At 34.9% G+C, this 26,468-nt stretch overlaps 1 protein-coding gene across 1 annotated transcript in view; it reads left to right on the plus strand.

Annotated features, from left to right (window-relative positions):
• LOC150107210 (coiled-coil domain-containing protein 149) overlaps positions 1 to 26,468 on the plus strand; it is a 182,645-nt gene that overhangs the window by 133,930 nt on the left and 22,247 nt on the right. The window contains exon 11 of the mRNA XM_090391693.1: positions 24,216 to 24,461. Coding sequence (XP_090247819.1) covers positions 24,216 to 24,461 — 246 coding nt within the window. The remainder of the gene's footprint in view (positions 1 to 24,215; positions 24,462 to 26,468) is intronic.

A 26,468-nucleotide genomic window follows, 5' to 3' on the forward strand; every position in this document is an offset into this window, starting at 1 on the left:
CAAGTAACTTTTTTTTTTTTTAAGCTTTACACATCACTTAGTAGATAGTAGTAGATCAACCACAGTGAGTGGTGCTGCTCTGATTAGTTACATGAATGCAGCACACCAATAGTTCAAAACGTCATCTGTTATAGCTGTGCTGATTAAATTCCATATTGAAAATTCATATGATCTGAAAAATGTGTATGGTAATCATGCTGTTCTGTTGATGTGAGCACAGCTAGATGCCAGACTAAATGTTGAGGTTCTCATTCTCCATGACAAGGCCTGACTTTGCTAGCTATTCATGAAGAACTCCGTCAATGTAGACATCTATGAGGTTGGCACACAATGTTTCGCTTAGCAATGACACAGTGAGACAGTGTGTATAGGGAATGGTGGAGATGTTGAAAAATGATGGAATGCTCAAAATATGGAGGATTAATCCATGTAAAATATGTTAAATAAATTATATTTTCTGAAAAAAAATAGGGGGCATTACTTTCATACCACTCCTCATATTAAAAATTTGATGCTTACAAATGTTTTATTAACCAAAAATAAAAAAAATAAAATATATTTTATTCACGAAATATGGAATAGCATATTTATCTACTAATATATTATGCATAGAGTGGGAATAGTTTCTTCTTTTTTTTTTTTAATTTAATATTTGAATAATAATTGAGAAGACCACTTGGTCAGAACATCAAATTCCAGATGATTGGCATAGAGTTCTCATCGTATCCATCTATAAACTGAAAAATAAAACTGAACATGAGAGTTATTAGGGGAATTTCCTTGAATGGTCTAGGTAAGCAGTCAAAGATGCTAAGAAAAATTGTGAAAGAGAAACTTGGAGAAGAACAAGCTAGGTTGAACATCCTTCCTTCAATCATTCACAATCTGTGTACTCTGGCATTACAACAATGCCAAGTGGGAAGATTTATGTGACTTTTACTCCCCTTTTCCATGGTCAGACTACTATTTTCATTTTTCTGATCCAGATAGCTATTGTGATCTCATTGCAGAAATAATCTATAGTGGAATGGAAATTTCTCTAGGATTGTTCAAGAAAAGAAAACGACCTATCAGATGTGGCTTGAGAGCAAAACACACCAGCTTCCTTTACAGCTACTATTAAAAGGGCAAGGTCTAAATTCAGAAGGATAGATGTAGGAAACTTTCTGCTTGTGCCACTGGTGCCTTTTGATCCTTTGGCAAAGCTGTTGGGCACAACTTTTGTCTTTCTGTGCTATCTCATCTCTCTCACCCTAATAGTAGCATTGCAACATCGCTTCAAGACAAGACTGATGTCTTTGCTTCATTCTTCTCTTCCAACTTCTTTCGATGACCATGGCAAATTATTTCCTTCGTTGCCTAGAACACTGCATCTCATGCCTTCTGTGACCTTCCTCAGAAAGACATCAGAAGAATTTTGAGTAACTTTTGGATACCACAAAGGCAACCAATCCTGAGAGAATTCCACAAATTGTGCTCAAGAGAGGTGCTCCTGGACTAACACCTGTTCTTTATCATCTATTCACCAAACTGTACTCAGCTGGCATCCAATCTACATCATGGAGGAAAGTTAGTTTTCTCTGAGATCAAACCTTACATGTAGTGTTGGATGGTGTTCTCTCTTCAGACTTTCCTGTCAATGCCATTGTCATTTCACCTACTCTCTTCCTAATTTATACAAATTACCTGCTCTCATTGACTGCAAATCCTATTCATAGTTTTACTGATGATAGTACACTCCACTCATCCTACTCATATTGTGACAAGCCTTGCAGTGCTCAAACATCTCAAGCTTCAAGATCATCTGTAATAAATGCCCTGAACACTGATTTCCATGCTTTCCTTGATTGGGGTGAAAGCAACCTAATCAACTTCAATGCTTCCAAACCACAGTTCTGCTTGTTTTCTTTCAAAAAAGACTTCATCTCTTTTCCACTTACTTTTGATAATGCTCAGCTCAACAGTCTAGACCAAAATCTCTTTCCTCAGATTGATTCTTACTCCAAACCTTTCCTAGCACAATCACATCACTTCTATAGCATCATCAACTTCCAAAAAACTGCATCCTTTTCCACTCAAGATGGTACTCTGCTGAACAGTTACTTATTCTTTATAAATCCCAAATCTGACCAACATTGGAATACTGCTCTTGTTTGGGGTAATGACCTAAGACCACCTTAAAAATTCTTGATGATGTACAGAGAAGGACAGTTCAGTTGATTAGCAGCACATCTCTTACAGACTCTTTTCAGCCACTTTCCCATAGAAAAATCAGTTTCTGCATTGTGCCTCTTCTATAGATATTTCAATGGCCATTGATCAGTAGAACTAGCATTCATTATGCCTCCGATTTCTGCCAGAAGTACAGGAACTCATGCTACAGCTGCTCAAGTACAACCAACTGCTCCAATTGCATACTTGCCGAATCTGCTAATCCTGGTCATATTTTATTCTGTCCACTTGAATGCTGTGGAACAGCTCCCCCATGAAGCATTTCTAAAGGACTACAACCTCCAACAGATGAAGAAGAAATATATAAATACACATATACACACATGAGTGGGGGAACCCAAAACTAAATGAAATTTTAAAAAAATTTTATTAAAATTTATAATACCATATTCTAGTCTCCTTCAAAGTACTTCCATGTGAGTCAGTGCACTTATCCCAACGTTTTTTTCCACTGCTGGAAACAGTTCTGGAATGTTTAACTGGAATACTGTTTGTGGCATCCAGCGACTTTTCTTCCACTTCGTTCACATTAATGAATCGCTGCCCTTTCATGGTTTTCTTTATCCATGGGAATAAAAAAAAAAAGTCACATGGAGAGAGATTGGGTGAGTAGGTCAGCATGCCTTCTTGGGTCTCAGTGAATTTGCAAGTTTCCATTGGCTTGATGCTTGTTTTGTTTCTGGATCATAACCGTGGCACCAAGCTCATTCCTGGTCACAACTTTTGAAAGTTCTAGTGATTAAGAACTTGCTCCCTCAATTCGTAGCGAACATTCACACAATTTTTTTTTTTTTTTATAATCCTTTGTGAGCAAATGAGGCACAAATTATTTAGCTGACATAGACACACGTTTAATTTGCAAATCTGTTAAAATTCGCTAGCACAAACTCCAAGACAAATTCGTCTATTTAGAAACTTGCTCAATGGTCTTTCAATGATCTTCATTGATTTCCTGGGAAACCTTTTTGATGTTTTCATCATTTCGGCTTGTCGAAGGTTGGCCAGATTGTGATTAGTCTTCAATTGATATGTTTCCCATTTTTGAAATGGGAAACATATCAATGTTTCCCATTTCAGGCACAGTTTTACCCACAAGAAAATTTCATGCACACTCTCTGTTCCTTGTGGTCAGCCATTACAAAATTGCCAAACTTGCTTGTAAGCACTAACAAAAAAGCAGCCAGAACAGTGAACCAGCTCACACAGGATGATGCCACTTGCCACACTGGCATGGAAAACTGCATACTCATAATGCCTAACAGCATCATCTGTAACTAGAAAATGCAAGCACACCAAGTTCATCATCATCATCATCATTGTAATGCTAATTATGGATATAGACCATATTGGTTTGTTCTGGTCTCATTATCCATCTAATATCCTTTTTTGAGGTCTACCTGGCCCTCTTTCCAATTGATTTATATTTTATTATTTGTTTAGGATATCTGGCATTGACCATTTGGTTTACACATTCGACTAAAGTATTGTATATTTTCAAGCGTGTTTCTTTTTTGCACTATATTTGGATTGGGTGTTCTATTTATCAGGCCTATAATCTGCAAAAATTTTGAAGTTTCTAATTTTATGTCTTTTACTCCTTCATATGATATTTCACATCCAAGATAACTGAAAGTATTTATCTGTCTATTATTTTATTATTAATAACTATTTTACCTCTAACTGGAGTTTGTCCACAAAATGCTATTGTTTTATTTTTATCTATGGATATTTTCATTCCAAACTGTTCTACTATAACGTTTAAATTATATGTTGCTCTTTGTAAATTATCTTCATTTTCTGATATTATTACCTGATCATCTGCAAATAATAGCGTACACTAGTGGCCAAAATTGTGGAAACCTTTTGGAAAAAAGTGTATTTTTGAGGTTTGATGACTCATAACACTACTTTTTTTTTTTGGTGTAATATCATAAAATTATATATCAATGAAAAGGTAATTTAATTAAGAATGTAATGCAAAAAGTTTGTTCAATTATCTGTATTCTATGAAAAGAATACAGATAATTAGAAATAACCAGAAAAAAGAAGCACAATTTGCTTAGGTTGATAAGAAGTAGCTTTTCTTCATTTGAATGTAGTCAATGAGCATGTGTGTTTAGAGAGCCAATTAGGTATCATCTTGTTTTGGCAATGAGCCAATAAGGTCACAGTAGGATTCAGCTATTGATGTCATGTATTAGAGCTGAGAGGAGGACATTTGTCAGTGTGTTATATGATTGCTATCAAGTTGGTTGGTTTTTTATATGTTCTTTCATTTAGTGAGCTTATAAAACGTAATAAAATTAAAGAAATGGCGCAAAGAATTGACTAGTCACCCAGAAAGCGATGTAAAATAGTACTATTAAGTGAACAAGGCTACAGTTTTAAAGAAATTAGAAGAAAAATTGGTGGAAGCTTAACCAAAGATGACATTTCTAAATTTTTGAAGAGGTATAAGGAGACTCAGTCACTACAAAACCAGACTAGTAAAGGCAGGAAAAGGTGCACAACAGCAAGTGATGATAGAAGAATTGAGAGACTGTGCCTACGTGACAGAAGAAAATCATCTGGGTGTATACAAGAGGAAATGGCAATACAATGTGAAGTTGAGTGCAAGGACTGTTTGGTGCAGACTGCAGGAATTTGGTATAAATGCTAGAATTCCACGAAAAAAGCCATTTTTATCTCTCAAACAAAGGTTGAAAAGATTAAACTGGGCTAAAACCCATGTTAACTGGACAGCGGAACAATGGGACAGTGTTATTTGAAGTGATGAGACCAAAATCTCCCTGTTTGGTAGTGATGGCATAAAATATGTAAGGAGAAGAATTGGAGAAAATTTGCATCCTGATTGCATTACACCTACCGTGAAACACTCAGTGTTACTATCTGGAGGTGTATGACATCAAAAGGTGTGGGCAGAATTTGTATGATTAATGGGAATATAAATGAAACCCACATAAATGAAATACATAAATGATAAAGCCCACATAAATGAAATACTTGAGCCCAAAACTGAAGCCTTCTGCATGTGATCTTTTCCAAGGTAATGAAGCATTTATATTTCAACAGGATTCAGCTCCGTGCCATGTTGCTGCTGTGTGCAAAAAGTGGTTTCAAGATAATCATATTCTACTGCTGGAATGGCCTGGGAATAGCCCAGACCTTAACCCAATCGAAAATCTATGGAGCCGACTAAAGAAACGTGTTAGTCAGAAGCAACCCAGCAATAAAACCCAATTAATAGAAACAATAATTCAATCTTGGTTTCACATTATAACAGCTGAAGAACTAAAAAACTTGGTTCACTCCATGGAAGGCGTTGTAAGGCCGTAATTAATGTTAAAGGTTACTCAACTAAGTATTAACTCACATCGTGAGAATTTTTGTATATCTAATTTTTTCTATGTGTTTCACTTTTCTTCTTTATAATTGCTGTTCTAATAAAAAAATCCTTCATTAAAGTTATTGCATTACATTCTTGATTAAATTACCTTTCCATTGATATATAATTTTATGGTATTACTCCAAAAAAAAGTGGTGTTATGAACCATCAAACCTCAGAAATACACTTTTTCCAAAAGGTTTCTTTCCACAATTTTGGCCACTAATGTATTTATTTTGTTATTCTGGGAAATTTCTATACCTGGATTGTTTAAGGTGTTCCACTGTATTAATATAAATATTGAAAAGTGTTGGAGGCAGAGGACATTCCTGTCTTAATCCATGGTTTATAGATTGTTTTCAGACATTTTTGTATTTATTTTTATTTTATTATCTTTTTATATATTCAATATAGCATGTAGTTCAATATTAGGTATATTTATTGTAACATAGCAAACAGTATATATACTTTTACTTTGTCAGATGCTTTTTTGTAATCTATAAACAAAATATGAGTTTCTAAATTAAATTCTCTTCTTTTTTCTGTAAGTATATTTAAACAAAGCTGCATCTTTTTCTAAATCCATTTTGATATTCTAATAATATTTTTTCATTGTATCTTTTCAATTTTTCATTAAATATTTTACTATATATTTTGTAGTATGTATTCAATAAACTAATACCTCTTGTAATTACACATTTAATAATTACACAATTTGCACTATATTTGGATTGAGTGTTCTATTTATCAGGCCTATAATCTGCAAAAATTTTGAAGTTTGTTGGTGGATTGAGTTGTGGAGACAGTTGTAGAGCAGGTGCCCTCCCTTGATGAGTCTTTGGGTTCCATAGAGGTGTCTAATAATAATAATAATAATAATAATTAGTAGGTTTTGTTCTATCTCCTTTTTTAAATATAGGTATTACTATACTTGTATTCCATTCTATTGGTATTTGACTTTGTATATATACAGGGTGTTCGGGATAAATTTGACATATTTATAATTAATTATATTTTTCCGTAAGTTACGTGTATTAACACACACTTCTCTTCATTTAAAAGTTTGGACCCTTCTTCATTCATATACAAGATGTCAGAAAGGATGGATAGCTGGAACCCACCTGAATCATGGAAGAGAATAACTTGTATCATGATGATTCGTGCCCGCCATCAAAATAAGGATATTACGACTGCTGCCCAATGCTCCCTGAATACAGTAAAAACAATCAGGCATGAACTAGAGACTTGCAATGGTGACTACGAGGATGTAGCAAGAAGAAAGATCCCTAGCAGACGATCTGATTGCGTTCGTACAGCAGAATTCCTCGCAAATCTGCAGGAACAGGTGTTGAATAACCCTGGCATTGGAATTCGGGCTTTGTTCGTGGAGTTGCTAACTGTAGTCAAGCCCTGGATAACAAGGGTAGCCAATGGTAGGCCGTATGTATGGCAGCAGGATTCGGCCCCTTGCCACACCTCTGGGAAAAGTCAAAAATGGTTGTCTGAAAATTTCTACGACTTCACCAGTCCAAATGTTTGGCCTCCAAACTCCCCAGACCTTAACCCCATGGATTATTTTGTATGGGGCGCAGTTGAAAAAGACACCAATCGCACTTCCAGTAATACAAAAGCCCAGTTAATGGATAAAATTAAAACAGTTTTTGCGGCCCTTTCCAGGGAGACTGTAGCATCAGCTTGTTCGAGGTTCCGAAGCAGAATTGAAGCTGTGATCGATGCTAATGGTGGTTATTTTGAGTAAATCTTGTTGATAGTATTGTAATTAACTCTGCCTGTAATGTTTTTTTGTCAATTCATTAAATTTAATAGATACAAAGAAGATTTTCTTTTTCCTTACGAAACTGTCAAATTTATCCCGAACACCCTGTATATATATATTTTTTTTTTTTTTTTTTTTTTTTTTAAATTTTAATAATCTCTGATAAAACTTTTTACCAACAAATTTATACAGTTCGGAGTTTATCCAATCTTCTCCTGCTGATTTGCCATTTTTTATTTTACTTAAGTTATCCTTTAATTCTTTCATTGTTATTATATCATTTAAAACATTTTGTAAATTATTGGTGAATTTTTTTTTTATGTTAGTATTATCTGTCCAAAGATTTGTGAAGTAATCCAAGAATTCTTTTACATCTATTGGATCTTATTTTATGTCTTTTTCTAGATACAATACAAATTTTTCCCAGCTTTCTCTGTGTCTGTTTCTGGTTTCTCTTTTGGCTATTACTCATCATTTTTTATATTCAATTTCATCTTCTTGGTTTTTGCTACTTAACCATCTTTTAAAGGCCAGCTTTTTTATTTTTGGTTATTGTTTTTATTTCATTGTCCCTTACATGCAATTTTTTTATCATCATCATGCCTATTAAGGATTTAAACCTGGAGTGGCCTATTCCGGCCTTAGAAGTCATTGTTGAATCTCTTAAGAGGACGTCCTAGTTTTCTTTTTTCCTAATGGTTTGTAATTTATAGCTTGTTTTGGTAATCTTTCTGTTTTCATTCTTTCAACATGTTCCATCCATTTGTGTTTATATGTTTTCATTTTTTCTATTACTGATTCCTGGTTTAATTCTTTCATAATTTCTTCATTTCTTTTGTGATCAAATAGAGTATACTTTGCAGTTTTTCTTATAAACTTCATTTCAGCTGTTTTCTTAATCTTTATTTGTCTTTTTTTTTTTTTTTGGTTTTATTGTCTTATTTTGTTTGCTTATTTTGTTGTTTTATTTTGTTTCATGAAAAAAATATCATAAAAATAAAAAATTACTGCTAAAAAAACTAAAAGTAATTTTTTATTTTTATGATATTTTTTGTGCTAGACTTTCATATACTGCTGATATAATAATTTCTTTTATATTATTCCATTCTTTCTTGATGTCTTCATTTCCGTGTATTTTTTCTAAGTAGTTATTAATCCTCTGTTGGTATACATTTCTTATACTTGAAGAATCATTTAGTAGTCTTACTTTGTATTTAGATCTTGTTTCTCTAGTTTGTTTATTTAAAAAAAAATTTGTTTTGTAGTTTTTGTAACCAGTTTGGCAGAAACCTTAGTTTTACCTGCACTAAATAGTGATCTGTGTCAATTTCTAGCCCTCTCCTGACTTTAACATTTAGGAAGAGGTTTGCTGCTTTTTCATTTGCTATAAAGTAGTCTATTATTGATTTTTATCCTCTTGGCACACATGGTGTGCCAAGTTCAGATTCCAGTTATTTTTGCATATCCCTTGTATATACAAATGGCTTTTTTCAAATAGAGATTGTTAGAATAAAGTTTTTACTTTTAGACAAACAGCCAAGAAATCATAGGAATATAACAAATATCTGTATGTGAATTTTGTAGATCTAGAAATCTGGAAGTCGAGAAATCATCATCATCATCATCAAATTTCTGACATGTGCCCTTAAGGGGTGTACAGGATATGATAGTACTACATGAAAATCTTACATCACACCAACTTCCTATCTACAATTTTCCTCCAAATCAATCTGTTAACTGTCAAGGCTCCAACAATGTCAGATCTTATATTTCTACTAAGGTACTTTTTACTGTATCAATCCACCCATATCTTAGTCTTCCTCTGGTTTTTTTTCCTGCCAACCTGGCAGAAAACACTTGTTTTGCTAATCTTTTCTCTCCTGTTCTGTTTAAGTGACCATACCACCTGAGATTAGCTCTGCTGACACATTCTTGGATGCTAATAATGGCAAGTTCTTTCCTAATATCCTCATTTTTAATATGATATTGCCATTGATGCCATCTGTTCATGCCCCTAATCTTTCTCAGGACTCACTCTCATATCTGTGGTCTCTAGTCTTTGGTCAAGTGTTTTATTTCTAACCCAGCTCTCAGATTCATAAGTTAAAACTGGTTTGAACACTGTGTTGTATACAGCTAATTTAGTGTTTGACTAATTTCTCTCTTATTCCATATAAATTTATTCAGTTGACTTCCTACCATACCAGCTTTGTTGATTCTGTTGTCTATTTCCATATTTAATTTACCATCTTCACTAAAAATTGTGCCTAAGTAGCTGAAAATGTTTTACTTGTTTTATAGTTTCTCCATTCATAATGCAGTTGATATTTTCAAAGCTTCTGCCTATTTTCATTGTCTTTGACTTGTTATTGCTGTATTGCTGACCTTCATGCCATATCTATTACAACAGTTATTCAATTTAGTCAGGGAATCTTGCAGACTTTTGCTTAAGGTAAAAGCTGTATAACTGAGAGGAGACCTCCACATAGCCTTTAAGGGAATGCAGAGAACCGACCAGGGCTTCTGACCTAATGTCCAATCCTCACCTTCTCGTGATGCACCCTGTTAGGTATCTACTTGGATACTGAACTAACGAGGATGGGCTGGCAGTTTGGGTTTAGCTGATCAAATTGTATTCTTATTGACTGAAACCACAATATAAAATGATGGTTGAGAAATCAATAGAACATAATAAACTCTGATTAAGTTTTGTTGATTTTGAAAAAGTATATGGTAAAGTACCAGGGGAAATCTTTTCTAAATTCTAAATCTCTTTGGTATAAATGAAACCTTATATGGTTTCATTTATACCAAATGAAACTGGGTATGGGTTATGGGTTATACATAAATTACAAATTAGGAGTTAGAGTTGACACAAATAATGGTTTGGTGTTGAATTATGCATATGGTTAGGTTGTATGCTCTTTTCCATTTTTATTTATTATCTGTATGGGCCACATCATGTGGACAAAGAGATATGGACATTTCCCGATGGATATACATTTAATCAAATAGACTATATCATAATCAGTAAAATACTACATTCTGAATAGATGAAGTAGAAAAGAAATAAATGTGATAATTTTCTAATTAAAGCCATTCTTAGGGGCAAAATAAGCAGTAAATTCCACATAAATAAAATAACCGAAACCCAGCAATAGCAAACTGGATAAAAACAGAAGAGACAAGAAAATATGAAATTAAAGTAAATCATAAATAGAAAAATAAACTGCTAAGATGGGCTGAAAATATTCAGAACATCTGGAATCAAATTAAGGATAGTATAAAAATAGCAGCAGAAAACTCAGTGGGAGTTCTGAGTTATATACAGCAAAAAATAATAAAAATAAAATAAACAAATAATGAAGAATGCAAATTGGCAGTAAAGGAAAAAAAAAAAAAAGATGATAAAGTAGTTGACTTAATAACCTATCTGATATTCATGGTACTCAGTACTACAAAGAGAGCAACAGGAAGCCAATAAAATAATTAAATAAAAAAGAATTATATGAACAAAACAAAAAATTCTAGAAACAAATAACCAAAGAAAACTGTGACATTAAAAACAAAAAAGCAAGTCCATATAGGAAAGCAACAATAGCAGTGGACAAAGATGAAATGCTAGTGAAGGGAGGGGATAGAATAGTGAGTGAGAGGAGAGAAAATACTTTCACCATCTCCTAAACCACAGTGAACTTTGAATAGAAAACTTATCATACCTCTTATCTAGAAATACCTCACTGGTTGAAGTAGAGAAAAGTATAAAGCGACTCAGAAATAAAGCACCAAATATTGATGGAATAGTAGCTGCACTTATAAAATACAGTGGTGAATTAACTACAGAAATATATAAACGAATGAATGTAATATGAGAAAGTAGATACCCTCAGAATGGAAAGAGTCACCAATCATACAAGTATATAATGAAAGGAAATAAAAATGAAGGTGGTATTTACAAAGGGCTATCACTTCTTTCTACAGGTTACAAAATTTTATTTAATAGTATATTAAAAAGAACCTTACCATATGCTAAAGGAAAAACAAGTGAATGTCAAGCAGGATTCTGAAGAAATGGGTCCACAGTTGACTAGATTTTTTTTTTTTTTGTTAAGATAATTTTAGAGAGAAAAAAGAATGAGAATATAATCAGTCTTTTTCATATTCTGTTTGTAGATTTGAACAAAAGAATATGATACCATTCTGAGAGAAAGCTTTTAGGGAATGTTAAACAAATTCATTATCTTATGAGATTTCTCATAAGATAATGAATTTAATCCAAATTTGTATCACTGACAGCCGAAGCATGGCATTTGCTAATGGAATTAGATCTGAACCTTTTGCTCATCATATTTAATTCAGCTTTAGAAAAATCTATTAGAGAAACTGCAAAAGATACCCAATAAAGCAGTAATATTAATATATTTGCACTGGGCGTTGTCTGCACATGCATAAACCCCTGGTGGGAAGTAGCTTTAGTGTATGTGTGCCACTTCCATGTCTTGCATTCACATTTTCACAAAGCTTATATGACATGTTAGTTGAAAATTTTTCTGTAGAATTTTATTTGTAAAATTAGCATTTGTGAATGTTGAAATTTTTTTCCTTTCTATATTTTTATTATAGCATTTGTGAAATGTCTTGATGATTTCAAATATCTCAAATGTGATTCAAACTGATTTCAAGTTATATGTTCTCATATGCATTTTTTTGCTTTACATGAATTGTGTGCTTTCTATACCTAGTGATTACATCATAAACAGCTGTTATACTTATTTTCTAGAACTAAAAATTTGAGAGAGGATGTTATGACAAATTCATTTATTAGCTACTGTGTTTAGTGCTCTAATAAATCTGTTTTGCTTGCATGCATGATGCAGTATAGAGTCTGTGGGTGGGGAGTGGTTTTCTTTATGAAGTATTCCACTTATCTCTATTATTACAATAATTGTTGCCAAATATAGTACAAACACTCTAAAATGTCTCTGTACTGTATTTAGTGATACAAATTGAATAAAGCTATTTGTTTTTCTTGTTTCTGTTGAGGCTGGAATGTTTTTCATTTTTATTCTCTTTCTCCTGTTTACTTGTTTGCAGTCTGCATATTCTCTATCTCCTCATAACCTACATTCTAAAATCCTGATATCATTTTCGTAACTCTGCTTTGCAACTTTTCCGCAGCTTCTCTATCCACTTAGAACCTAGGAGACCAAATCTTGCAGTAGTGCAGGTGTGGTGATATCAACGTCTCACAAAGAGGCAGAATGATTTTGTAATCCTTACACATTAGTGTTTGTTTTAGCATTGCAATTATTCTCTGAGTTATATTTGCAGTTTTTGTGATGTCACCTTTGAACTTCAATTTCCTATCCACCATAACTCTAAGATTTCTAGCATCATCAGTTTCTCCAAACATAGTCACACCAACATAAAATGCTATCAGAAATCTCATCATGCCAAAGTGCATAACTTTACACTTCAACAACCTTTCATGTGGTTTCCTATTGAATGCATTAGCAAAGTCCAACAGTATCATAATGGTATACCACACACTTGGCATTTGTTTGCTATAGGCCTTCTGCATATAAACAAATGAGGAGAACTCCACATAGCCTTTAAAGGAATGCAGAGAACTAACCAGTGCTTCTGATCTAATGTCCAATTCTCACCTCGTGGTGCACCCTGATAAGTATCTACCTCATTACTGAATGAACTAGGATGGGCTGGCAATTTGGGATTTAGCTGACCAAATTGTATTCTTATTGACTTAAACCACAATATTAAACGATGGTGCAACATAACAGCTGGGGCGTCAGTCGGTTAAACAAGGTGATTGTTGTTTTTGCCAGGTAACCAGAGCAAACAGCGAAAAGTCAGCTACTGGAACAAATCCTAAAACACACCCCAACTCAATATCACCAGAGCTCAAGATCGGTACTATCAATAAGAAGCCTGAATGGCAAAGAAATGGAGCTAGTTGAGGAATTGGATAAATATCAGATCAATATAATAGGGGTGACTAAAACAAAAAAGATAAAATCTGGTGAGATCGTTCTGAGCAATAAATACAAAATGTTATATTCAGGCAATGACAATCAAGGAAAAGAAGGAGTAGCCATAGTATTCAACATTAAATACGAGGCTAATCTTCTTGAATGGCAGAAAATTTCAAGTAGACTGATGTGGCAAATATCAGAATGGGGAACTGGACAATGAAACTTATTTGTATCTTTGGTCCCACAGAAGGTTCTGCTAAGGTAGAAGTGGAGGAATATTTTGAGGCTTTAGAGAAAGCAACTAACACAATGGAAAATAAAAAGATGGTCCTTGTTTGGGAATCTAAAGAGCAGAGTAGGAAATGATTGTCAGTCATGCAAAAATATTTTGGAAAAATTTGGAGAAAAGAGCAAAGATAATAATAATGGTAAATACCTGTTGGATTTCTGCTCAGGACATGGACTGGTTATTACTACCACCATGTTCCAACATAAAACTGTGCACAAATTGACATGGAGTGAAGACATAAGGAATAAGAAAAGTCTCATTGACTATGTAATTGCTGATAGTGATGTTTTCTCACTCGTGCAGGACTCTAGAGTGTACAGAGGATTTGAAATTGGAAGTGATCACCATTTAGTCTTCAACAGGATAAAATTGAATGTCATATTGAAAAGAAATTGTAAGAAAGTTTTAAAGCAAATAAAAGTTGAGCAGCTCTCAGATGTGAACTGTAGACTAAAATATACAAACATTATTCAAGAAACAATTAGAGTTTGAGAACAGGAATCAAAACTTGGAGATAAGTCAGCTTGTGCTTTTAGGGAATACAGAGACAAATGTAAGAAAGCTAAACACTGTGTAAAACTAGCTAAACAAAAGTCATGGAAAGACTTTGGTAAGAACATAGAAAATGAATATCAAGAGGGTGGCATGATATTCTGGATTGGAAGAAGAAGAAGAAACTTCAGAAGTTGTTGAAGAAGCTCAGAAATGGAGGAAAGAGTGCTATAAAAGGAATTAGAGATGATAAAGGTGATATGAAAATTGGAGAAAGAAAGAGAAAATATCTTACCATCTTCTTGATATTTATTTTCTATGTTCTTGCCAAAGTCCTCCCATAACTTTTATTTAGCTAGTTTTACACATTGTTTAGCTTTCTTACATTTGTCTCTGTATTCTCTAAGAGCACAAGCTGACTTATTTGCCAGGAACTTTTGATATGCTTTCTTCTTTTCCTTCACTGCCTCTTTAACTTTCTGTGTCCACCATGGAGTTTTGATTTTTCTATCCTTGCAGACAACCACATGCCTCTCTGGCTCAATCAATCAGGGTTTTCTTCGAGTTTTGCCACCAAATCTCTAAGGTTTGTTCCTGTTCTGAAACTCCTTCATTTTTTCTTCAATAATCTTTGTGTATTTTAGTCTACAGTTCACATCTGAGAGCTGCTCAACTTTTATTCGCCTTAAAACTTTCTTACATGTCATTCTTTTCAATATGAAATTCAATTTTATGCTGCTTAAGACTAAATAGTGATTACTTCCAATTTCAAATCCTCTGTACACTCTGGTGTCTCCTGCACCAGGGAGAAAATCACTATCAACAATAACATAGTCAATGAGACTTTTCTAATTCCTTGCCTCTTCTCTCCATGTGAATTTGTGCACATTTTTATGTTGGAACATGGTGGTAGTAATAACCAGTCCTCCTGAGCAGAAATCCAATAGGATTTGCCATTATTATTATCTTTGCTCTTTTCTCCAAATTTTCCCAAAATATTTTTGCATGACTCACAATCATTTCCTACTCTGCTTATTTAGATCCCCAACAAGGACCAACTTTTCCTTTTTCATTGTGTCAGTAAATTTCTCTAGAGCCTGAAAAAATTCCTCCACTTCTACCTTAGTAGAGCCTTCTGTGGGACCATAGGCACAAATAAGTCTCATTGTCCAGTTCCCCATTCTCATATTTGCCCACATCACTCTACTTGGGACTGCCTGCCATTCAAGAAGATTAGCCTCGTATTTAGTGTTGAATATTATGGCTACCCCTTCTTTTCCATGATTGTTATTGCCTGAATATAACATTTTGTATTTATTGCTCAGAAAGATCTCACCAGTTTTTGTCTTTTTTTGTTTCAGTCATCCCTACTATGTCAATTTGGTACTTATCTAATTCCTCAGCTAGCTCCATTTCTTTGCCATTCAGGCTTCTTATGTTGATAGTACTGATCTTTAACTCTGGTGATGTTGGGTTGGGGTATGTTTTCAGATTCGTTCACGTAGCTGACTTTTCGCTGTTCGCCCTGATTCTCTGGTGAAAGCAACGAGGGCCTTGTTGAACCGAGCGCACCCCAGCCAGCATGAAATTTTGTCCTGTTGTACCACCATTTTTTATATTGGTTTAAGCCATTAAGGATACAATTTGGTTGGCTAAATCCCAAATTGCCAGCCCATCATCGTTGGTTCAGTATCCAGGTAGATATCCAACAAGGTGCACCACGAGAAGGTGAGGATTGGACATTAGGTCAGAAACCCTGGTCGGTTCTCTGCATTCCTTTAAAGGCTATGTGGTTGTTTCCTCTCAGTTATATAGCTTTGACCCTTAAGCACCCCTTTTTTTATAGGCTAGTGCTCAAAATATTGTTAATGCATTAACTTATTCTGCCAACGAGTTCAGACGTATGAATGCTTTCAGAGTTCTGATTGGTTTATTCAGAATCAGCCATTAATGATGTCAATCAACAGAGTTAACAGAGGCTAGTGATTGGTAGAAGCCTGTTCACGGAGACAAGGTACCTGCAGTTTCACCACTGGTCCATCAACCGGTTATTACTCCCCCTTGTATAAGACGACCCCCCAATTTTTGGTCTAAAAATTAAAAAAAAAAAGTATCATCTTATACATGGAAAAATGCAGTAATTTTTTATTTAATCTCTTACATCATGATATTTTACCTTTGTTTCAATTGATCATTTGCACTAAATATTAATATACATATGCACTCATCATTTATTTTGTTTCAATATAACTTGTAAATGTAAAAGCTAGAAGAGAAAAGGAAATATATTTGATAATCTTTCCATGCCCTACTTATAAGAGAATTACTTTGACAGGTTGTTCAAGGGGTCCTCTAAGGTCATTTGCTGAAAAGGCACATTAAAAGATTTATTTTAAAAATATCTTTTTCTATTATAAATTTTAATTATTGAAAATGCTGTGGAAAAGTACATTATAATGAATAGATCATATATGCTGTGTTATTATGTATGAGGGCAGAGGGCAATATTGTGGTAATAATTTTTATTTTATTATTATTTTTTTTATGTTGTCTACAGCCAACAGTTTTTCAGTATAATCGCTGCTTTTGCGCATCCGTGTGCACGGTGATTGAGAAATTCCATTTGCCAAGTATGATACATTTTATGATACATAAAATGTATTACACTGGGGAGGTTATGGATCCTTAATATGAAGCATAGCAGATGTGACAGTGCTTTTCAGTTTCATCAGTTCAGAAGTTGAATGATAAATAGGGGTTTTAACTTGTATAATTTTTTTTTTATTTATACTGGATGTATTTCCTGTACATTTCACTATTTATATAGCTAACAACATCATCGAGAGGTTGTTTAACATAAGTAAAAATCAACAAAAAATTAAACGTTTTCAAACATCAGTTAATATCTATAAGGTTCAAAAGACTAGAATAATAGTTTAATTCTGAGTATCATTAGGCATGTTATGTCCAGTCTCTACATTGTTGTGTGAACTCTTTGTGATTGTTGGTATAGGAGAAGTCTTTAATGTAACACATATTAGTTAATGACATCCAGATATCATGAAGGATCATTCCTTGATTTCAGTTTAGTGTCTTTTGAGTGAATGACCTCAGAGGACACCTTGAACAACCTGTCAAAGTAATTCTCTTTTAAGCTGGGCATGGAGGGTGCTTGCCAATTTACTGTGTGATGTTCTTTGAATATGTGCACTATGAGTCCACTTTTTTCCTTCCCTTTTGTTTTCAATGTTGCCTATATGCTCATTTTGAAACTTCTCCCAGTCTGACCTACTCATATTTTTCCACAAGAACATGGAATCATTTATACACCCAGATATTATAAAATGGAACTTTGTCTTTAGGTGTGACCTTACAAAGGCTATTCTGATTTTGACTGCATTTAACTTTTTGGCTATTTTTCGTGATGCATTGCCAGTGTATGGAACGGTATCCATACCAACAGCCTTCAAACCAGTCAACACCTTACGAAGCTTTTTTACACCCCCCTAAAGACAAAGTTCCATTTTATAAACATCTGGGTGTTTATAAAATGGAATTTTATAAACCACCCTGCATGCAAAAAAAACACTCCTCACCCTCTTGCTCACTGCCTTCTTTCGCAACCTCCAGGGATGGCCCCTTGTCATCACTCCTTCCTGCTGTTCCACCAAGTGAAAGAACTCCCCAGTGACCACCCTGTAACTGCCTCTTAACAGTTTAAAAGTCTCAATCATATCACCTCTCCTTCTTCTATCCACCAAACTTTGCAGTCTACATTCCTTCAGTCAATCCTCATGACTAGCATTGTACAGTCCTGAAACCATCTTTGTTATCTGTGCCTCTGTACCATTTCCACATTTAATTTATCCCCTTCAAATCCTGGGGACTAAATTTGAGAACAATAGTCTAAGTGTGGTCTGATCATGGTCTTATACAATGGAATGATCTTTTATCTCTGCAGGTCAGCATCCTTCTCATTATTGCAGCAATCCTCTGGGTTACCTTTACCATCTTTGCAATATACTTCCTGAATTTCAGTTTTCTATCAATCACCCCAGATCCCTTGTCTCCCCTACTTCCTCCAGTACAGCTCCTCCAATCGAGTATGCAGTCTCCCATTGATATATCCCAAACTTCAAGACTACATTTTGCTGCATTAAACTGACACCCCATTCATTTTGCCCATCTGTATAGTTTATTCAAATCCTCTTGCAGGGCCACCACATCAGCACTGTTACTAATAATCCCTCCCAGCTTCACATAATCTGCAAACAACTGAATATCCCCTTGCAATCTATTAACAAAGCCAATGATATACAGGTTAAACAATGCAGGTCCCAGTAGTGAGCCCTGTGGAACCCCCACTTGTAACCTTCTGCTTCCTTGATATTGTCCCACTATACACAACTCTCTGATACCTATCAGACAGCTAATCCTAAATCCAGTTGACTAACCCAGCATCTAAACCCATGTGCTGCAACTTAAATATCAACTTATCATTTGGTACCCTGTCAAATGCCTTTGCAAAATCCAAAAAATGGCAGTATATGCCTTTCCCTCATCAACTGCTCTTGTCACTTTATTATAAAAACAATCATATTACTAAAGCAAGAGTGCCCCTTAACAAATCCATGTTGATTCTCACAGATAACATTACCCTCATCTGCCCAACCCAACGCTATATATAGTCCCTCACTAATTTCTCCAAGATCTTAACAGCTACTGATGACACACAAACTGCCTATGGTTAGACACTTTTTAGTCTGCTACCACCCTTATGCAATGGCACTATCTTACCTTCCTTCCATTCCTTGGTACCTTTCCCACAGCCAGACTTTCATTGAAAAGCCAAGTCAACAGAGCTGCAGTTCTTTAGCACATTCTCTCAAAACCTATGGTAAAATACCATCCAGTCCCACACCTACTGACATCCAGAGTACTCAGTATTTCAAACACACTCCCCTCTTGCACCTCTAAACCCCAAACCTGCCCTATTCCTCTAGTATTAAAGCCTACTTCTCCAGGATGAAATACTCCAATAAAGTGTTCATTGAACAACTCCACTATGTCCTCTCTCCATCAGTCACTCTATTCCCATTTTTATCCCACAATGTCATTCTTCCACAGTAATTTCTCCTCCTACTGGTTACATAGCTAAAATATTCCCTAGGATTATCTTTGGATCTTAGTGCCAATCTTTTCTCATATTCCAATTTTGCCTTCCTCACATAGTCACTCTCCTGGCCTGAGTTATTATTCATGCATCTGCTCTCCGCTCCTCTCTTTATATCTTTTCTATAATCTCTTTTTCACTTGCAGTTCATGTTTAACATTGTTTGTCATCCACTTTACACCAAATTGTGTCCACTTCTTCACTCATGGAATACAGCTTATTAATGATATCCTGGCCTTCCAATTCCGCCCTCCATGGAATTGTCCCATGCTGATATTTAAGACTGTCATAATCATCCACCTTATAATTCCACATACGTTCCATTTTCTTTAATACTCCTGCATGTCTATTCATCTTCCAAGTCATAACCACATGGTCACTCTCTCCAACTGGGGGGGGGGGGGAGATGTCATCTTACTTATTACCAGCTCTTCTGTTACTGCGACCAAATCCAAAACTCTTAAACCTCTTGTTCCCCCATGTTGCCTTAGACATTTGTCCCTCAAAAATTTTAGAAATTCCATTCCCTTATTACTACAGGCATTTTCTTTTTTCCAGTTTATACTGCTGTGGTTAAAATCTCCCATAACAATCACTCTTCTTGCACTTGCCAAGCTCAACTGCCTAAACATTTCCTTCTCCCCACCCTCCGTGCTCCTTGTCTTGTAGCAACCCCCCCCCAGTAAATATCCTGTCTTGCCCACCTCTACCTCGCATCAGTGTCGCTGAATTCCAAAACCTCCACTCTTAGAGGACATGTCATCACTTATCATAAGCAGTACTCCACCACCACGGTTTCTCTTCCTATCCTGCCGAAAAATGCTGTACCCTGCTACTTCTATTCCTGTTATTATATCATCTTCTATCAAACATGTCTCAGAGATCCCAATAATCTTTGGCCAGGCTGATGCTATCAGCGCCACCAATTCATCTCCTTTATTCTAGGTACTCCTGGCATTAGTATAAAACATAAAAATGTCACTGCTTCTATACCTATCATTATCCCCTCCAGACCCCACTGGACTCAGTGTTACCTGATGTCGTCCCCCTTCCCACAAGAGGCCACCCCAGCTACCAGCTACATTGGGAATTCTAGTTTCCCTGCATTGACACACCAACTCGTTCAGAAAACAGCAATCTCTCCAGATGCCTACGTCCTTCCTCATTCAAATGCAAGCATTCTCTTGCATACAGTTCCTTTCTGTCCTCAAATGCCCTCCAAGCATCCACATATTCCAATCCTCTCTTCTGACACATTCTGGCTATTATGCTATTCATTATTACTGCTGTTCTGCTCAGCTCGTCACTATCAAACCTGGGAAACACACACAATCTTTCCTCTTTGCATTTTCTATTGTACAACCTCAAGCAAGAATCTCAGATCTCTCGCCACCTGATTTATATTGCCTCTCAAGTCATTTTTACCCAACATCACAATCATCTCATCCACCCTTTCACCCTGCTTAATTACCATAGCCACACTCTCTATCATTCCTCCAGGCTGGCATCCTATCTTGCACGCCATGGATCATCGAGTCTCCATACATCACAGCTCTTACCACTCTGTTCCTTGATTGCTCACCTGCGTCCCCCCCTCTCTCTCTCCCTCCCTCCCTCTCCCCTCTAACTCTTTAACTCTATGTTCCCCTACTTACCTGCTGTCCTGGCATCACTCTATCCCTGATTCCAGCACTTGCTCTCATTCTCTCTCTCTCTCTGACTGTTTCCATTCTCTCTCCTCTTCTGTCATTCCCATACCTCTCTCCCTCTTTCTACTGTTTCTGTTCTCCCCTCTTCTATCATTTCCATAATTCTCTCTCACTCCTACTCTGATTCGCCTTCCATTCATCTCTTCCATTTGCCTAATCTCATCTTTCATACTTCTCATCTCATTCCCAAGACTTTCCACCTCTTCTTTCAGCTCATCTATCATCTCTCTCTCTTCAAGTTAGTCACTCTTACTCACCGTTCATCCTCCCAATCAAGACCATCTCCGAGAACTTTATAATCATTCAAGGTTTCCATGCTCCCCACTCTTATTTTTTCATTCATGTTTCGCTCATCATTCTCACCTATCACACTACTCATCTCTCGAAATTCTCCTGTCCCTGATGTAACAAGGTCAGTTATCATAATATCTAATTCACTAAATTCCTCTCATTGATGACATTTTGCACATATATGCACTCCCCCTTCTATCACCCACCGCATATCCATCTGCTGGGATGCAGATGGATATGTGGCAGGTGAGAGAAAAATCCTTTATTATGTTATGCAAAATAGAGTCTTTAAATAGAGGAGGACTTGGTGACAAGTCATTCATAATTGGAGCTGTAGCTGCCACCATCATCGCTATTAATAATAATAATACCAATACTAATAATACTAAACGCTAATAACTAGACTAAATAACGAAAACTTATCTTCTCTTCCACCACAGATGCATTTGACTCTGACCTCACCTTCTCGATAACCCAAAAATAACACAACATAACAACTAAACAGCAAAAGCAGCACCACTAAAGAACACTTGTGTTCTGTGAAAAAAAAAAAGTAGCACAATTCACGACTGAAGTCACATTATACACCGTTTAAAAATACTTTTTTTTTTACCACAGCTGAAATCCACTGCCAAGTGCTTCAGCGACTCTAGCGGCACATTTTTTGTCAGTTTTTACTTCTGTTAAACCTCCTGATGATGCTGTTATCCATACAGACAGTGAAGCATGTAGAGGACGTGCATCTAATATAAATAATAATAAAAAAAATTATAAGAGTTAAAACCTTTTATTTATCATTTAAGAAAATCTACTTGTAGTGAACAGCATAAAAAAGTTCAGAAATTGCTTGATTGTATGGCTCGATACACTGTCATACAACATTAACATTCATTAAATTTCTCTTTTTATGGTGCAATTTATGTCAGTTTTGCACCTCATTTGAATAGTGAGGGAATGTAGTGTGCAACAAGCTTGTACTTGCTGCTTGCATCGTTGGCCTAGTTATCTCTGCTCTACAAACTATAGGACATGGCTTCAGATCCCACCGGGACATAGATGGTTCTGAAAGTCGTTAGTGAAGTGGTAGATTACTTTCATAACTCAGCGTGGGATCACCACCCTGCCCACTGGAGCCTGAAGTTGCTTTAAAAAGTACTGCCGTTGTTTTCTTTAGAGCAGAGCTTTTGGATTTCTCATTGTTATCCCAATCACAGTATTAAAATACTTCAATATTTCATGTACAGTAGGTTTAGAAATTTTCATTTTGTGTGGAATTTATATTAAAAAATGTGCAGGATATATTTACAGCACATGAAATATTGAATTATATATGGAAATTATCACATTTTATACAAAATACCTGTTGATTTATTTCATATACTATACTCATATTTTATTATTGTTTATCAGAGGTCTTATCATTGAAAACACAGTGGAATACAGAGGAAATATCTACTTTGGAAAATAGAAACAACACACAAATCATTTCTCATTGTTAAAGATAGGGACTGTAAATAGTTTATCATTTACTGTAAAATGCAGTATGGTTGGGACTGCAAATGCGCATGTTTCTGCATTATACTTTCATCGTGCATGTTTCTGCTGTATAAAGATATCAACAGAGTAACATATACAGCAGAAACATACACGCTGAAAGTATTTTTTAACTCAAAAAATTAATGAGTAAAGAATAAAGTATTAGTGCTTTATACTAAATGAGTGATTTATACTAAATGAACTCATTTTCTATCAGGAATAGACCTTTCTATTTCTAATCCTGTATATATGTATGATAACTTTCACATTGAATGTGTTCTATTTCATTTCCACTGAACATGCATAGCAATTTTTTTTTTCACTCTTTCTTTTAAGGTTACACGGTGATCAGCATTCATATTTACGGATTTAGGGACACAAAACACATGTTGAAATGATTATTTTACTTATTATTGATAAAATAGCAATTGACAGTTCGACTCCTATATTGAGGTCATCATCAGAAAAATACATGTGTATATGAAAACAAGCTATATGCTCTTGCACTCTACAAAGGTAAATTGAATCGCGCTGTTAATTGATCTTTTACTTAGCATGATCTCTAGTGGTAAAAAATAATAATAATAATAAAAAAAAACCTACAATAAAACCTGCTAAAGTCCTCCCATACTAAGATTTTGTTTTCATATACACGTATTTTTCCGATGATGATCTCAATACAGGGGTTGAAATGTCAATTGTTATTTTATTAATAATAAGTAAAATAATCATTTCAACACGTGTGTTTTGTGTCCCTAAATTCGTAAATATGAATGGCAATTTTGCTGATTTAATGCAACTTAAGAAAACTGTATCTAATGTATTTACTCTTTCTTCCAGAGATGGTATGGGTAAATGATTTATGGTGAATCTCTTTGAAAAGCTTTTATTCACAGGCAACAGTTGAAAGTGCTTTACTCCATTGGCTTTATGTAAATCATGTGCATATTCAGAAGTGTTCTACTTTCATTAATACATGCTGGATCACCAAAATCTTACTCTCCACCTAAATGCTTCACTTGTCATAGATATAAAAGTCACTATGAATCTATATCAATCACTGCTGCCATATTACATGCATTCTCAAATTGTTGGAAATGATAATTTAAGAGTATTGTCACTGTTTTTTCTTAGCCCTTCTGTGTGTATTAATATTTCTACACAGAGTTATATTATTGTGCAAGATTTGGAGTGATCCCTCTTCTTGCAAGGAAATGCACTATATATATAACTCTAAATATATTTAAATAGAAAATATTTTCACTATGATTGTTATTAATCATTATATTACTTCTTTTCTCCAAATCATTTGCTGGTTATTATATGTATATATAATAGGTAAAATATCTGCTGGAATCCAGACTGATCAAACAGAAGAAAATGGAGGTGGTGATGTTCCAACCTATCATCACTCTTCATGTGTAAACAGCAGTATCATGAATAATTCTTCAGAATTCTCATCATCGGTATCATTAGAGTTACATAGTGAGGATGCAAAACACAAAGAGAATGAAGAAGACAGTCCTAAAAATTCAGGATTTACTGACTTAGATTTACTTCCCACCAAAGAATTTCCCATAAAGGGTATAAGTATTTAAATATTATTTCTTTAAGATTTTAATTGTCATTTTTGAATAAAGTAGCATTTTGTGAATTTACTGAAATAGATTATTAAAATGATCTGTTAAAATTATATGTTATGAAAGAATTCATGCACTTTCATCACTGGTGAGTGTTTTATAGAGACATTGGCAGGCCTTGCTTACTGGCAGCATTTTTGATAGTAGATGCTTTGTATTGCCTGGTATATGGTACTGAAATGGCATATGACCATGCTTGATCTCTAGAACACTGATTCTAGTTTGTCTAACCAAAATACTGATCTGTTCAAAGCATTTGCTGTTTGTGTGTAGAGGGGGGGGGGTTCAAAATCTCATCTCATCTCATCTGCTTTATACCCTCTTTTACCTTGCGGTAAAAGAGGGTATAAAGTCGAGAGATTATTAATCATCGACCCTCAAACCGTTCACAGGATAAGGAGGTCAGCCCTATGCCCTGTTGTATCCTATGTCCTGTAGTGTTGAGTTCTCAAGGCCGGTTTGCCTGCTTTGTGAGATGAAAAACCCCAGGATAAACTGGGGAAAAAACCCTACTGTCCATTCCCAAGACCAGCTAACTTAGCTATGGCTGAGGAGGATCCTTCAGCTCCTCACGTCACAGATGGGAATCGAACCTAGGACACTCCTTCCCCAGGCATATGGTTGTGAAGCACACAGCCACTAGGCTAACCGTGCATGGCCGTGGTTCAAAATAAAAAAGAATAATAATAAAACAGTCATTGTCAAAAAATAGTTTTATCTAGAAAATGGATTTTCTTTTAAACTGTTTATGATGAAATTCATATATTTGTCTTATTTTGATATTCACTAAGTTATTACTTTTAAGGTTATATAGCATTCATAGTGAAGAATTTATGGAGACATATTTATCCTAACACGTGTGTTGTGTCTCCATAAATTCTTCACTATGAATTTATTAAGTTAATTTTTTAATTATCTCTGACCAATTATCTGAAAGAAAGAATAAAAAATGTTTTTGCTGATATCAGATCAAAAGGTGTCTAATGAAACTGTAATCTCAGAACACAAAGACCTGCATTCATTTTATCCGTATATAAATGTAGACTTTGCCTTTCTGCAGACTGTAAAATGCTTTTGGAAATGGTAGCGTGTTGTTTAACAAAAATGCAAACACAAGGAAATTTTCAACGAGTCGGCTGAAACAAAACAGTTATTGAACCTTAATAAAGATGTATGTTTAGTTATTGTTTTTAAGACGATTTAAAAGTAAACCATTGCTAATGTTTAACTCATCATATTTTTACAGTTCATCTGTGCACATTTGACACTTGTAACCTGAGATGCAATACCTGAGATGTGACATCATATGAGAATGAAAAAGATACGGACATTAAAATATATCAAATTTTGTTATAGTAAACAGCATAGTGAATAATATATTTAAGCAATCCCTGGTACAAAAACACACCAGAATCAGACTATATAATGTTTTGTCTAAACCAACTTTATTATATTATATTTTATGGTCCAGAAACATGGGCCATAAAAAAGAAGAATGAAACACAGGTTCAAAGAGTAGAAATGAAATTTCTCATAAAAGAATGGCTGAATATACCAAGTGGGACTATGAAACAAATGAAGAAATTAATTTTGCATTTCCTGAAAATAAAACCAATTAATTACGATATAAGTAAATATAAACAAAACTGAAGTAAATGAAAACAAAAAAAAAGAAAGCAATAGCATGAGACTGAACTGGCTATTTTGCCTAAAATCCGTGATAAGGAAGAGGAAGGTAATTCATAAACAAATCTGATATATCTCTTAAAGATTAGGTAAATAATTAACAGGCGATCTCTATGTTGCTTATAAGGAATTTGGAGATCTCACTAGCTTTTAAGCCACTGTCCAGTGTCTTTCGTTGGTTGGTATCCATGTCAATTCTCAATGAATGAGAATGACCAGACAGTTTCATGCTGACTGAGAAATTATACAAGCACCTGCCTTGAAG

This window comes from Typopeltis vanoorti, chromosome 4, assembly GCF_054136105.1.
Source record: "Typopeltis vanoorti isolate ZY-2024b chromosome 4, IOZ_Tvanoo_1.0, whole genome shotgun sequence".
NCBI classification, from domain to species: domain Eukaryota; kingdom Metazoa; phylum Arthropoda; class Arachnida; order Uropygi; family Thelyphonidae; genus Typopeltis; species Typopeltis vanoorti.